The sequence below is a fragment of the Somniosus microcephalus genome, chromosome 17, assembly GCF_052327205.1.
Source record: "Somniosus microcephalus isolate GS21.2 chromosome 17, FLI_Smic_1.0, whole genome shotgun sequence".
Lineage (NCBI taxonomy): Eukaryota > Metazoa > Chordata > Chondrichthyes > Squaliformes > Somniosidae > Somniosus > Somniosus microcephalus.
In genome coordinates, this window is record NC_141003.1 from 28979330 (window position 1) to 28994002 (window position 14673).

The 14673-nt window shown below is 44.0% G+C and overlaps 1 protein-coding gene across 2 annotated transcripts in view; it reads left to right on the forward strand.

Moving 5' to 3' along the window:
* Positions 1-14673, forward strand: part of LOC147105607 (anoctamin-2-like) — a 164812-nt gene that overhangs the window by 63213 nt on the left and 86926 nt on the right. For both annotated transcript variants that reach the window (XM_086010149.1, XM_086010150.1), the window contains exons 5-7: positions 6577-6725; positions 10058-10112; positions 10998-11049. In XM_086010149.1, coding sequence (XP_085866275.1) covers positions 6577-6725; positions 10058-10112; positions 10998-11049 — 256 coding nt within the window. The remainder of the gene's footprint in view (positions 1-6576; positions 6726-10057; positions 10113-10997; positions 11050-14673) is intronic.

Below are 14673 nucleotides of genomic sequence, written 5' to 3' on the forward strand. Positions count from 1 at the left end.
TAGGGACCAGTTTGAGATTACTCGCACACATTTCACATAGAACTTTACTGACAGCAGAGAGAGACGAGTTTCATCCACTTCGTCCAGCCTACATTCAAATTAAGGTGCCAGAGGTAAAAGGGCAATGAACTTTAGCGGCGAAATTCCCCGAGAGGGCCATTTGGAGCGCTGACTGCAAAAAGTTTGAAAAGTTAGCGCCTGGCGCTAATGATTCTGAGCCGCACCTAAACTCCCTGACATCGCCCCAGGAAGGGAGAGGGGCGCTAAATCAAGCACTAATGTCCTTAGTGGGGTGTTATAGGGCGCTAACACCAGAGAGCTGCCGAATTCCAGGTGAGTTCCAAACAGATTTGATCGCTCGCGCTGCTTCTTTCCAGCTCTTAAAGGGACGGATGGTCCGATCATTTGCAGCTTTGCTTGCTTCGAGGAGAACAGACACAGACTGCAGACCCTTGTCATTGCTCTGAGCAGAACTGGCTAATAACCAACAAATCACACCCTAATGCAAAGGAAGGCTCCTTATTCAGCAGCAAACTCTGCAATCTCAAAAACGCTTCCAATAATCAAACGGGCCCTTTGCTTCTCAGCAGCCAAAAGTTTGACGTCCTGGCTGACACAAACAACAGCCGGAAGTGGGCGCCTTTAAACAGCGCTCCTCCATAGGCCTCCCGACTGCAAAACGCCTGCCGAACCTGTCGCTAAAAAAGAGGCGCACAGGCAGGTGAAAAAGAGGAATCGGAAGCACTGACGGGGCAATGTGCCGCGAGGTGACGCCATGATCTCCGGGCACAAAAGATTGGGGTGAAAATCGGTAGCGCCGCCGCTAACCTCCCGCCAAATTTCACGGGAGGTGCGGTTATCGCCTCGGGGGGCGCAAAACCATTCGCGCCCCGTTAGCGCCTCACACCGGAGGCGCAAACGAGGGGAATTTTGCCCCTTTATCTTTCACATGTGACTGAATTCAATGTTTAGGGCTTTTTATTCTGCTATTACTTAAATCTTATGTTTACTTACAGGATTATACGGTACCAAAGTATTTAAGAAAATAAGCATGTAACAATAGATTTATATTGTACCTAAGGTGCCAGGAAGTTTTCCTACTCAGTGGAGAACCTAAGGGTTAGATCGAATCTTACGGAACAGGGGCCATTCGGCCCATCGTGCCTGTGCTGGTCCTTTGAAAGAGCTATCCAATTAGTCCCACTGCCCTGCTTTCTCCCCATAGCCCTACAAAATGTTCCTTTTCAAGTATATCTCCAATTCCCTTTTCAAAGTTACTATTGAATCTGCTTTCACCACCCTTTCAGGCAATGCATTCCAGATCATAACTTGCTATGTAAATTTTTTTTCCTCATCTCCCCTCTGGTTCTTTTGCTAATTATCTTAAATCTGTGTCCTCTGGTTACCGACCCTCCTGCCAGTGGAAACAGTTTCTCCTTATTTACTTTATTAAAACCCCTCTGGCCTATGCTGGGTATTACTGTAGCTATAATCAGTATATATCATTAAGTATTTAAACAAAATATATTTTCCACCATATGCAAACTATGTTATGTGGCTGTAGCTTAAATTTCACAGTTTTGCCATGCCCTGTATACAATTATTACTTTCTCAACCTCTTCTTGGTTCAGGGCCAGCTCATGTCAATCACTCTTTAAATAAGCCGCTTTGGGGACAGTTAAACATCCAAATACATGTTACAGAGACTTCTGTGAGGATGAATCGCAGCACCTCGGTGAATGATGATAGTACCAGATGTTGCAGGTTTTAAACCTGAATTTTCACATAGTGTCTTAAAACAACATTACGAGGACTTCTGACAGTGTCAGGAACCTCACAAAAGTGGAATCCATTTAATATTTGAACAAGTTGCTGCTTAAAGAGTGCAGAAGGGAAAACATTGCTGATTCAGATCCAGCCTCCGAGTCTGCTTGTATGTGTCCCTACCCACACGATGACAGAAAGATAACACTGCCCAGGCGGAATGGCATAAAAATACATTTGTCAGCAACAAAAAGGGACTTAAATCTCAAAGCAGACAAATGTTTGATTTTATTTGTGATTATATGAAAAGACTTAGAAGTGATAAAATTCAGCGTGGTTTATTTTTGTAGAAGAAGTCACCTTTGGGGATTATTACATACTTATTCATCTATCACATCTTTAAAAAAATGTTCCTTCTGAGACCACAATTTTAGATAATTGTCAATTGATGGGGTGAGAAACATGGGCCGTGATTTTGCATACCTCGGCGGGTCCGTGGCGGGCGACGTCAGTGGCGGATCTCGGCCCCGCTGCTGGCTCGATCCCAGCCTCCGATATGACTTTCCCCGATTGGGCTTGTTAAACCCGCCCAGTGAGTTTCCCAGCCAATTGAAGGAAGCGGGTCTGATGACGTCATTTGATGACGCGTCATCAGCCGGTTTCCTTAAAGGAACCATGCACAAATTTATTTTGACAGTTGTGCTGTCAGTGTTCTACAGCATTGAGGTGCTGCAAACACTGACAAGCACTGCACAGAGGTGCACGGCTGCACCCAGGTTCTCCCATGACTCCCTCCATATGCTTATGGAGGGAGTGACAGCACGCAGGAAGGTTCTCTTCCCTTCCAATGGTCGGAAGAGACCTCCCCAGGAGATTAACACAGCCTGGTTACACATTGCACAGGAGGGCACAAGCAGGGATGTCGTCAGGAGGATCAGGCTGCAGCGGTGCAAACCTTTCAATGATCTCAGTAGATCACGAAAAGTTACTGCAAAGCCACACTCAACCTCATCCTGCTGTGCCACTCATCACATCCCCATCACTCTGCCTTCCCTACCCTACTCCTGCACATCCTTACTCACACCAACTTACCTTGCACCTCCACTCATCCCTCTCTTTCTACATTATCACTTCCCCATCTTACTAGCCACCCCTCACACTCACCCGCATCCTAGTCCAATCATACCAACTAACAACAAACAAGGGTAAGCACTTTCTGTTTATGTGCTGTCAAACATTGAAATCTTTATTTTCAACACTTTCTGTTCTTGGACAGAACTTGTGTGCATCTCTGGAAGTGGCTTAGTGAGTTGCAGTGAATGGTGAGACATAATGGTACCCCCCGCAATGGTGGTGAGTGTGAAAGGAATCACTTGGGCATTGTAGGGATGCTTTATGGTGCTGGTGTGGGGTGGTGCCAAACCGGCGCATCATGTGGCAGCCAGGGTGTACAGCATCAAGTGATGTTAATCTGACTGTGGTGTGGCCATCCCTAGCCTTCCGGGCAGCAATGTGCTTGGGTGCTGATGCCCTCTGTCCTGTGCAGCATCAGGTGATTGCGGAGAAGGTTGGTGTTGTTGTTGGTTCTGCTGGTGTGCCTGGTGATGCTGGTGTTGCAGCTGATTGTGGTCAGATTCTGAGGACCAAGGTGAGAGAGTATAAACCATACTCATGCTGATGTAATAGATGGCAGGTGAACTTGAGATGACAGAAGCGATCTGTCAATGGTGAGAGAGGTTGTTCCAATGAGGTTACGCTAGATACAGTGTTTGCTCCAAACACTTGCAACCTGCATAAAGCTCAATCTGCCTTTCAAATGCAGTAAGCAACAGCTTCTGTGCTTGGAAAGTGAACAGCGGTGAGATGGGAGCTTTTATAGCGCATTTCAAACTGTCAAGTAATGAGATGATTCCATGGCCATTCAACTCCTGCCCAGCTTAACAGACATGATCCCCTGTTGGCAAACTGGTAAATTCTAAAGGTGAGCTCAAAATTGTTGTTAATCCTCTGTTAACAAGGTCATAATGACCTGAATTGCCTCCCCTGCCACTGCATGTCGTGTCTGCTCAGCGCTGACAGACCTGAAATTTGGTAAAGGCGTGTGGCAGCGGGGTGACAGCAGGGTCCCCACCCGCTGTCAAAAAAAACTTTCCCACCCGACCCACCACTGATCCCACCCGCTGACCCCCCTAAAAATCCCCCCATGGGTTTTTGACTATAAATGCAGTTACTGCTACTGTGTAGCTGAAGACTGTCAGGCAGGTTTATAAGACTAATTGGCATCAGCTCTAAAGCAGTTGGCAGAACTTTTTTTTCCCAATAACAACTTATATCTAGATACAAAAGCAAATACTGCGGTTGCTGGAAATCTGAAAATGCTGGAAATACTCAGCAGGTCAGGCAGCATCTGTAGAGAGAGATACAGAGTTAGTGGCCCAGAAATTTGGGTCGGGGGCTTCCCGCGGGTGCAAGCCCCCGACCTGCACTTACCTTGCGCGCCGGCAGTTGAGCTGTAGGGCCCCGTGGAATTCCGATCTGGGGCCTGGCCCAGCTGCCGGCGCGCAGTGCTTGCGTATCCCAGCGGCGCAGTTAGTTCGATGCGTCCCCTGGGATCACGTGGGCCATGGGCAGCCAATCGGAGGAGGGAAAAGCCCATTCATAAGTCTTGACAGGAGAGTTATAAATACTACGGCCCCAAAATAGCAGTAAACCTTCAAATACATTTTTTTTAAATCACACTTTTTAAATAAACTATCAATTACATTAAATAACTATTTTAAACAATAATTTAAATTTTTGAAAAAAATAATTTTATATTCTAATGGGGCTAAAAATAAACTTACCTTGCTTTAAAGTATTTAAAAATAAAAAACCTTTGGAAAAAATGTTTTAATTTTAATTAATTGACCACTTACCTTGTAAAAAGCAGGCCTTACGCCTGATTTTTAAATTTCTAAATTCTAAAGACTTACCCTCACGGAAAAACCTGTAAAAAAAAAAGGAAGTTCAAAGCGCACGCGCAGACTCCCCCGCGCACGTGTTCGACCTCTGAACCCCTTCGTTCAGAGGAACGGAAGTGCTGGTTTCCCGCGCATGCGCAGTGCATGCAGGAAACCGGCACTTCCATCGGGCCCACGCATGAGTACCCCGTGCGTACTCACCCGTGGAGACCCGAATTTCTGGGCCAATGTTTCAGGTCGATGACCCTTTGTCAGATAATTTCTTTAACACACTCAACTAAGTGTAGGAATAGGATATGGACAGCAAGTGCTCTGCATGAATTGGAGTTTGTGCAGGCTAGAGCTGAGGAGAGGGCGGGCTAGAGAATTCAAAGTTGGGGGTTGATTTTAATTGTTTCTCAGCGGGCAGGAGATGGGTATGGGCGGATCAGACACCTGTTTTACACCACCCTCGAGTCTCCTTAAAGAAAATCGGATCAGCTCTGACCTGCTGCTGCCCGTTTCTCGGCAGGTGGGGAAACAGTTCAAATTGACCCCCTGGAGTTGACGAACTCACCAGTGGTCTTGTACAGGGTTACAGATGGGTGATATTGCAGAAGTGGCAATAGGCTATCTTGGTGAGAGTTTGGGTGTGGGGGTTGAAGCTGAGGTCAGGGTTGAGCTCCAATCAATCTTTTGGAAGCGAGGGTTGAAAGGTTGGATTAACATTCTTAAGTTTAACCCGATGACCCTTTGAGGTCAGGGAGAAATGTTACAGATCTTTATCTTGGACTAATGGGCTAAGTGGCTTTTCCTGCTTCCATACTTTCTTATGTTCCTCCCTAATTCTGCTTGGTTGTGCTGTTAGATTTGCCTGTTATATATCTAATCTACTGTATAATTATATAAGCAGAGTCAAGACAACTAACTTGAACAGACTAAAATTACACTAACAGCTTTTGAGATCAAGCTTTTGAGTAATGTTTATTATTTTCATGTAAGAGCCGGTCTCTAAATAGATGGCAGCCTGCCCAGTGGAATCATTGAGGGCTGAATGTAGACAGTAACACTGTCAGTAATTTAGTAGCAATATGGAATTATTTACACATCGGTGATAATTGGATTAAATCTATCAGGTAATGAAAATGAAGATTTATGGGGTGATTTTGTGAGGCGCCGATCTCTGCATGAGACTCTGATTCTGCACCTTAATTCCAAATATGTGCTCTAGTCACAAGTTGAAGGCATTCACTTTGCTGAACTGCAAGGATGATGAGACGTCCTGTTTCAAATCTCAGAACATGAAATGTTAACTACAGCCAAAGAAGTCGTGCTTCCCAACTTTATATTCACAGCAAGATATAGCCTTAATTGAAATAACGTAATACGCTCCTTATATTTTTCCTGTGTTAGTGACAAAACTGACTCCCTAAACATATACAACGATCTTGGTCACTTGATGGAATCTGCTTCGTGTTAAATGCTGCAATCTATCATTAGCAAAGCTGGTTTCTGGTCTGCTTTAATTAATGTTTCCTAGCTGGCATTCTCATTGGTGAAATATGCAATTCAGTTGAAATGTGAATGTTGATGCTTTATTTCACTAGATATATATTTTACAAAATGAAATTTCCAGGTTGGGAAATGGCTATCCATAATTGTAATCATGCTCTTAAAGGTATTTGGAGGGAGCAGGGAGACTAATTAAAATTTAAATTCTAAATGAAGTCCTGCTTTTATAATAGACTATTGGAAAGTGGTAGGTAAAGAAATACTCCTCATGCCCTGGGGAAAATGACAACGATTCTGGATGGTCCTATTCAGCTGTAATTTATTTGAACATTCGTGCTGAACTGCTTTCATTCTTTTTCAGGCTTTGGAAATAAAACAGGAGGGTGGAATCACAGCAAAAATGAACTCAATCTGGAAAAGGTTCACAAAGCCTTTACAGCCCAAAGTTGGACAGTTGAACCAGACAAGCAAGCACCTGTCGCACCCCTTCGCCAGAGACAAGATCCATTTGTAAGTCGTTCACACAAAAATGCATCATTTTGGAATGCACATAATTTTTAATAAGGTTTGTTATTACTAACTTTTAGACGTTCTGATGCATACATCAAAGGTTAGAGGAATGCAAGAGAATGACCGTTGCAGTGGCCAAACGATCCTGGAATTTATCATCAAAATCTATAGTTCGTAATTTGTTTTAAATATCAGCTGCCACAAGAAAATAATTCTCAGCGTACTCTGGACTTGGTGGGTTATTAATTGCCTCTGGCTATTACAAAATGGATTTGTGTGAAACAATTCGGCTAACAAGGGAAATTAGGGATAGCATAAGATCCAAGGAGAGGGCATATAAATTGGCCAGAAAAAGCGGTAAACCTGAGGATTGGGAGCAGTTTAGGATTCAACAAAGGAGGACAAAGGGATTAATTAAGAAGGGGAAAATAGAATATGAAAGTAAGCTTGCAGGGAACATAAAAACTGACTGTAAGAGCTTTTATAGATATGTGAAGAGAAAAAGATTAGTGAAATCAAGTGTAGGTCCCTTGCAGTCAGAAGCAGGGGAAGTTATAATGGGGAACAAAGAAATGGCAGACCAATTAAATGCATATTTTGGTTCTGTCTTCGCAAAGGAGGACACAAATAACCTCCCAGAGATGTTGGAGAACATAGGGTCTGATGAGAAGGAGGAACTGAAAGAAATCAGTATTTGTAGGGAAATGGTGTTAGGGAAATTGATGGGATTGAAGGCCGATAAATCCCCAGGGCCTGATAATCTACATCCTAGGGTACTTAAGGAGGTGGCCCTAGAAATAGTAGATGCATTGCTGATCATCTTCCAAAATTTGCTGGAATCTAGAACTGTACCCATGGATTGGAGGGTAGCTAATGTTACCCCACTATTCAAAAAGGGTGGTAGAGAGAAAGCGGGGAATTACAGACCGGTAAGCCTAACATCAGTAGTGGGGAAAATGCTAGAGTCCATTATAAACGATGTAATAGCTGAGCACTTGGAAAACAGTGACAGGATCGGACAAAGTCAACATGGATTTACAAAAGGTAAAAATCGTGCTTGACTAATCTACTGGAATTTTTTGAGGATGTAACTGGGAAAATAGATAAGGGAGAACCAGTGGATGTGGTGTATTTGGACTTTCAAAAGGCTTTCGATATGGTCCCGCATAAGAGATTAGCGTCTAAAGTTAAGGCACATGGGATTAGGGGCAAGGTATTGACTTGGATAGAGAACTGGTTGGCGGACAGAAAGCAGAGAGTAGGAATTAACGGGTCTTTTTCCGAGTGGCAGGCAGTGACTAGTGGGGTACCGCAGGGATCGGTCCTTGGACCCCAGCTATTCACAATATACATTAATGATCTAGATAAGGGAACTAGATGTAATATCTCCAAGTTTGCAGATGACACAAAGCTGGGTGGGCGTGTGTGCTGCGAGGAGGATACCGAGAAACTCCAGGATGATTTGGACAGGTTGGGTGATTGGGCAGAAGCGTGGCAGATGCAATATAACGTGGATAAATGCGAGGTTATCCACTTTGGTGTCAAAAACAGAAAGGCAGACTATTATCTGAATGGCAATAGATTGGGAGAAGGGGAAGTGCAATGAGACCTGGGTGTCCTTGTGCACCAGTCGCTGAAGGTAAGCATGCAGGTGCAGCAGGCAAATGGTATGTTGGCCTTCATAGCGAAAGGGTTTGAGTACAGGAGCAAGGATGTCCTGCTGCAGTTGTACAGGGCCTTGGTGAGACCACACCTTGAGTACTGTGTGCAGTTTTGGTCGCCTTATCTGAGGAAGGATGTTCTTGCCATGGAAGGAGTTCAGCGAAGATTCACAAGGCTGATCCCTGGGATGGCAGGAATGATGTATGAGGAGAGATTGGGTCGATTGGGCTTATACTCGCTGGAGTTTAGAAGAATGAGAGGGGATCTAATCGAAACTTATAAAATTCTGACAGGTCTGGACAAACTAGATGCAGGTAGAATGTTCCCGATGGTCGGAGAGTCCAGAACCAGGGGTCATAGTCTAAGGATAAGGGGTAAGCCATTTAGGACAGAGGTGAGGAAGAACTTCTTCACCCAGAGAGTGGTGAACCTGTGGAATTCTCTACCACAGAAGGCGATTGAGGCCAAGTCTTTAAATATATTCAAGAAGGAGTTAGATATATTTCTTAGAGCTAAAGGTATCAAGGGATATGGGGAGAAGGCAGGTGCGGGGTACTGAGTTTGGATGATCAGCCATGATCTCATCGAATGGCGGAGCAGGCTCGAGGGGCCGAATGGCCTACTCCTGCTCCTATCTTCTATGTTTCTATGTTTTTATGTTTCATTTAATCAAAGGCAAAATGGGGTTAATTTAATATGTACAGGATAGAATAGAATCACACCATCATAAAATGCTATAGCACAGAAGGAGGCCATTCGGCCCACTATGCCTGTGATGCCTCTTGAAAGGGCTCTCCTCTTTGTCCCATTCCCTGTCCACATACCCTTTTAATATTTTTCTTTTTCAAATATTTATTCAATAAAAAAATAAGGATAATTATGGGGATGAGTGTGAAACACAAATTTACGTTCAGTATTGAAGAGAACTTTATAACGAATGAGATGCAGCAATAGGTGAGTGTGTAGATGATTCTTCTCATCGAACTATCCAAGAGCACACATACTACAACTCATTGGATATATTATATTCATGTTTTGAAAGAGATGGAATTCTATGATTCTATCTCTTTCAAAAGATATTGGGAAGAAGGGTGACAAATGTTTGAAAGACAAAGGACTGAAAATTCCACCGGGGCTCATGTACTGCCTGAAGTGCAGTGAGATGGGACGGGTCATTAGAATAAAAGAAGTGTGTCTGCTTCATTTGTGATGTTCCCTGGGGATTCCCCATGATGATAATAACAGGAGCTTGCATTATATCGTGGGAATCAATGTCCGTGGAAATTCTACCACTCAGCGCCGTTTAGCCCATTTTTCCAGGGTTTTCACGGCTCTTCTGCCCAAGTTACACTGGGCGAAATTCACCCCCCCCCACCCCGCTCGATCCCCCCGTATCTTTAATGTGCAACTATTGTTGTAACGATAATGCAGAAAACATTCCAAGGCACTTTATATGGGTGAGATGAAGAAATAAAGGAGTGGACAGTGAAGCCTGGTGTGAGGGCTGGAGTTAAAGCTTGGTTACAAAGGTTTTTGTTGGGAGTGATGTCGGGGTTTAAGCTGGGGGTTCTCAGAGAGTATGCCTGAAGATTCTGCTGCCAATGGGGGCAATGAAGTGAAGGGGGGAAGCGGATGCACAAACAATAAGTTATATCTCTATTTTTTTATAGGTACAACATAACAAATAAGGAAACCTTTTTCGACAATGCAACCCGGAGTCGAATAGTAAGTCAGATTATCAAACTGTACGGAGTAAAGCCATTTATAACTACTTTGACCATGAAAGCACCTATTGGCGTCCCATCACTATATTTTGTTGCTTGATTTGAGGTAGCTGCCTGGTACGCCAGTGAGGACCAAAATGGCGGTACAGGACCTCACACCCAGAAATTAGTATACATTACACCTGTTTTATGCCCTTAAAACAAGCAGGACGCATGCCAATTTCTACCCCAGTGTGTCCAATAACCTTTGCTGAATGTGGCCCATTGCCAAATGCCAGAATGATAGATTAGGCTCGCCATGTAAATTGAGTTTGAATCTCCTCGTGGTTTCCTGAGCTCCTGTGAAAGTTAGTATTGGAAGAATTCCTTTCTCATCTGCTCCTATTCTGTTGAAATTTTATGAATGCTTCTGGTGACTTAGCGAGCAATAATGGATTTTTTGGGGGGATGTTTAAGACCAAATTTACTGTAATGGGTAGATAAAAATTGTTCCACAAATACATATTAATTCAAAATTATTTAAACAAATCTAACCCACTGTACTGTAAACATCTCAACAAAAAAGCTGCACAAAGTCTGTTCCCCTTTCAGAGTTTCATTGCACATGGCGCTTACCTTGTGTCCATGCTAAATGGACTTTGAAGGCAAAAAGTGCAATGTAACGCAAACACTGGAACTTGCACCAGCTATTCATTTACATATCCTTCTATGCATTCTGCAACCTTAATGAGGTTATAAAACACATAAGCTTATTTAGGACTCAGTTGCCAAGGGTCCAAAGACAGCTTGTGGTCCAAGGGTAGCAGTTTGGGACACCCCTTCCCTCTCAAGTAGATGTAGATCCAGCCCTAGTTGTGATCTTTGACTATTATTTTATTCTTTACAGGTTTATGAAATTTTAAAACGAACATCCTGTACAAGAGCCAGATATAATATGGGTAAGATCCTTTCACAATCCATTTCAGCATCATTCAAGGTGGTTTTAAACAAATCCCTATAGGCACCTTTTGGAGTGTTGTTTGCTTTAGTCAAATATTGATCATTTATGTTAAAACTTTCTCTGGCTCTACTGCTGCAGGAGGGTCTTGGGGAACTATTATGTTAAAAATGCTTCTGTTCATTTAAATGTAGCTCTCAAAGGGGTTAAATTCATAGAACAGCGGAGCTGGGAAATGTAGATTAGGATTCTGATGAAGAGTCTGAACCAGGGTGCTTTAGACAATGAAACTTAAGGGGCGATTTTAACCCTGCTTTCCCGGCTGAAACTGGACATATGGGCGGTTAAAATCGGCTGGGAGACTTACTGTCAACGTCTCACTCCCTTGCCGCAGTCTTCAATTCTTACCTGCCCTTGTGAGTGGGCGGTAACAAGACCCGCCTGAGACCGGCGGGATTCTTCTTTAAACATGCAGATCGGCTCCGATTACATCATTGGGACCCCACTGCGATTTTAATGAGTGGCCTGAGTGGGAAAGAGGCCCAAAGAGGTATGATTTTGTTCCACTTTCCATGTGGGGCCAGGATGAGCAGGAGCGCTCATCCAGCCCCACAAGGAACCTTTAGACCTTCCCTGCCATGGGCGCCCACCCTTTTCGGATCGTAAGACCCTCCTGAAACCTCCTCTCGGCGACTTAGAATATAAGAACATAAGAACATAAGAATTAAGAGCAGGAGTAGGCTATATGGCCCTTCGAGCCTGCTCTGCCATTCAATAAGATCATGGCTGATCTTCAACCTCGACTCCACTTTCCCACCCGATCCCCATATCCCTTGATTCACCAACAGTCCAAAAATCTATCTATCTCAGCCTTGAATATACTCAATGACTCAGCATCCACAGCCCTTTGGGATCGAGAATTCCAAAGATTCACAGCCCTCTGAGTAAAGAAATTCCTCCTCATCTCTGTCTTAAATGGCTGACCCCTTATCCTGAGACGATGCCCTCTAGTTCTAGACTCTCCAGCCGGGGAAACAACCTCTCAGCATCTATCCAGTCAATCCCCCTCAGAATCTTAAAGAGATCACCTCTCATTCTTCTAAACTCCAGAGAGTATAGGCCCAATCTACTCAATTTCTCCTCATAGGACAACCCTCTCATCCCAAGGATCAATCTAGTGAACCTCGTTGCACCGTCTCTAAGGCATGTCTGTCCTTTCTCAGATAAGGAGACCAAAACTGTGCTCTGTACTCCATGTGTGGCCTCACCAAAGCCCTGTACAATTGTAGAAAGACTTCCTTACTCTTATACTCCAACCCCTTGCAATTAAAGGCCAACATGCCATTTGCCTTCCTAATTGCTTGCTGTGCCTGCATGCTAGCTTTCTGTGTTTCCTATACGAGGACACCTAAATCTCGCTGAACACCAACATTTAACACAAAAGCAAAATACTGCGGTTGCTGGAAATCTGTTTCTCTCTCCACAGATGCTGCCTGACCTGCTGAGTATCTTCAGCATTTTCTGTTTTTACCAGCATTTAATAGTTTCTCATCACTTAAAAAATATTCGCTTTTTCTATTCTTCCTACCAAAGTGAATAACCTCACATTTCCCCACACTATACTCCATCTGCCACCTTACTGCCCACTCACTTAACCTGCCTATATCCCTTTGCAGGCTCTTTGTGTACTCCTCACAGCTTACCTGGATGCTGGGGGTCATTCCTTTGGTCCAGCCACCAACCAGCTGCTGCCCATCAATCTGCTCCCATCCTCTGGCCAAATGTTACTTCCCGCCAGTTTTGGGCGGGCAGCAGACATGCAGCTGAGGTCCAGGAGTTACAATCGCCCCGGGATCAAGCTGCCGAGGTCAGGAGGGTTTGCCGCCCGTCTCGGTGCTCATCTGCCTGATTCCCACCCTGAGTTAAAATCGGGGCTTCATGTTAGAGATTCCAGGATCATTCCCTAATGTTTCCATGAAAATTATAGTGGGAGATTGGGGCACTCTCATGGAAGTCCTAACCCAGTAAATAAAATAAGTATCAGGTTAAACAGGTTCAATTATTGTTATATTACCCAATCATAGGAATAAAATTTATGCCTAAATGCTTGTTTTTCCTGCTGAAATTAATAATGACTGGATAACAATTTACCAATGAATGAACTCCAGAGTTCAAATACAACCCTCCTATTATAGACCCAAGGCCTACATTGTTTGTAAAGGAAACTTTAGATTAACCGGCACCTAAATAACCAGAAATCTCGGTTAACCGGCAAAATTCAGGAGTAGGTTCAGGTAACTTTTATTACTTGCCTTCCTCCATGTGTTGCTGTGCAAGGGTGTGGCTGCAGCTGTTGCTAAGCTACAGAGACGCTTGCAACTTGTGGCCATTGTTTTGAACCTGTTGCTAAGCAATAGGGTTTGTTGCTTTATACAGAGCTCTCAGCTCCGTATCTTTTACTATAGCGTTCGGTTATCTGGAATTTTTGATGAACCGGCACCACGTCGGTCCCGCCCATGCCGGATAAAAAAAAGTTTCCTGTGCGTAGGTAGCACAATGATCAGTCCCTTGGATTTCATTAATTGGGAATGGTATGGACTCAGTATTTTAAAACTCCCAGCAACCTGTTTACCAGAACCCTCCATGCTGATTCATTCACATCTGAGCTTCCCAGAGGGATGAGAGAGCCTTCATTTACAACAAAATAAAACAAAGCCCTGCTGTTTGTACTTCTTTAGTCTGTCTAAAACTCTTAAATGTCCTATGGTTATCCAGAACTCTCCCTATATTCTCCAGTCTACTCCAATTCTCCTAGGTATTTTTCTGTACCATCCACTTTTTGCACGTTTTGTATTAGCACTTGTTTACGATGCACACATTAAAACCCAATGCAATTAAAAACCAGTCCCACTTATGTGTTCCCTGCAGCATAGATAGTAGCTGGTTTTAAAGCTAGCCTTGGCAACAACAGTAGTCCAACTCGCATAGGCCTGTACTCCCTTGACTATTAGAAGATAAGGTGTGGAGATGCCAGTGTTGGACTGGGGTGGACAAATGTAAGAAGTCACACAGCACCAGGTTATAGTCCAACAGCTTTATTTGAAATCACAAGCTTTCGGAGCGCTGCTCCTTCTTCAGGTGAAGTGGAGAAATGCATAAAGACACAGCTTATATAGTCAGAGAATCATGTCAGATGTTTACAAGTAATGTTTCCAACTGCCATTTATCACATCTCGGCAGAGAGATAATCACAGCAGTCAAAGGTGTGAATGGTGTCCAAACAGGTCAGTCAGGGAAACATTACATCAAAGAACAATGAGGTGGGGTCACAAGGGGTCAAATATTGCAGATGCTGGGGTCTGTATGAAAAACAAAAAAACAGACAAAAAACATTTTTTTTGGCTGGAAATCACAGCAGGTCCGGCCGCATCTGTGTAGAGAGAACAAGCCAATGTCGACTCGAGTCTGGATGACCCTGCATCAGGTGGGGTTACATGTAGCGTGACATGAACCCAAGATCTCGGTTGAGGCCGTCCTCATGGGTGCGGAACTTGGCTATCAGTTTCTGCTCGACGATTTTGCATTGTCGTGTGTCTCGAAGGCCACCTTGGAGAATGCTTACCCG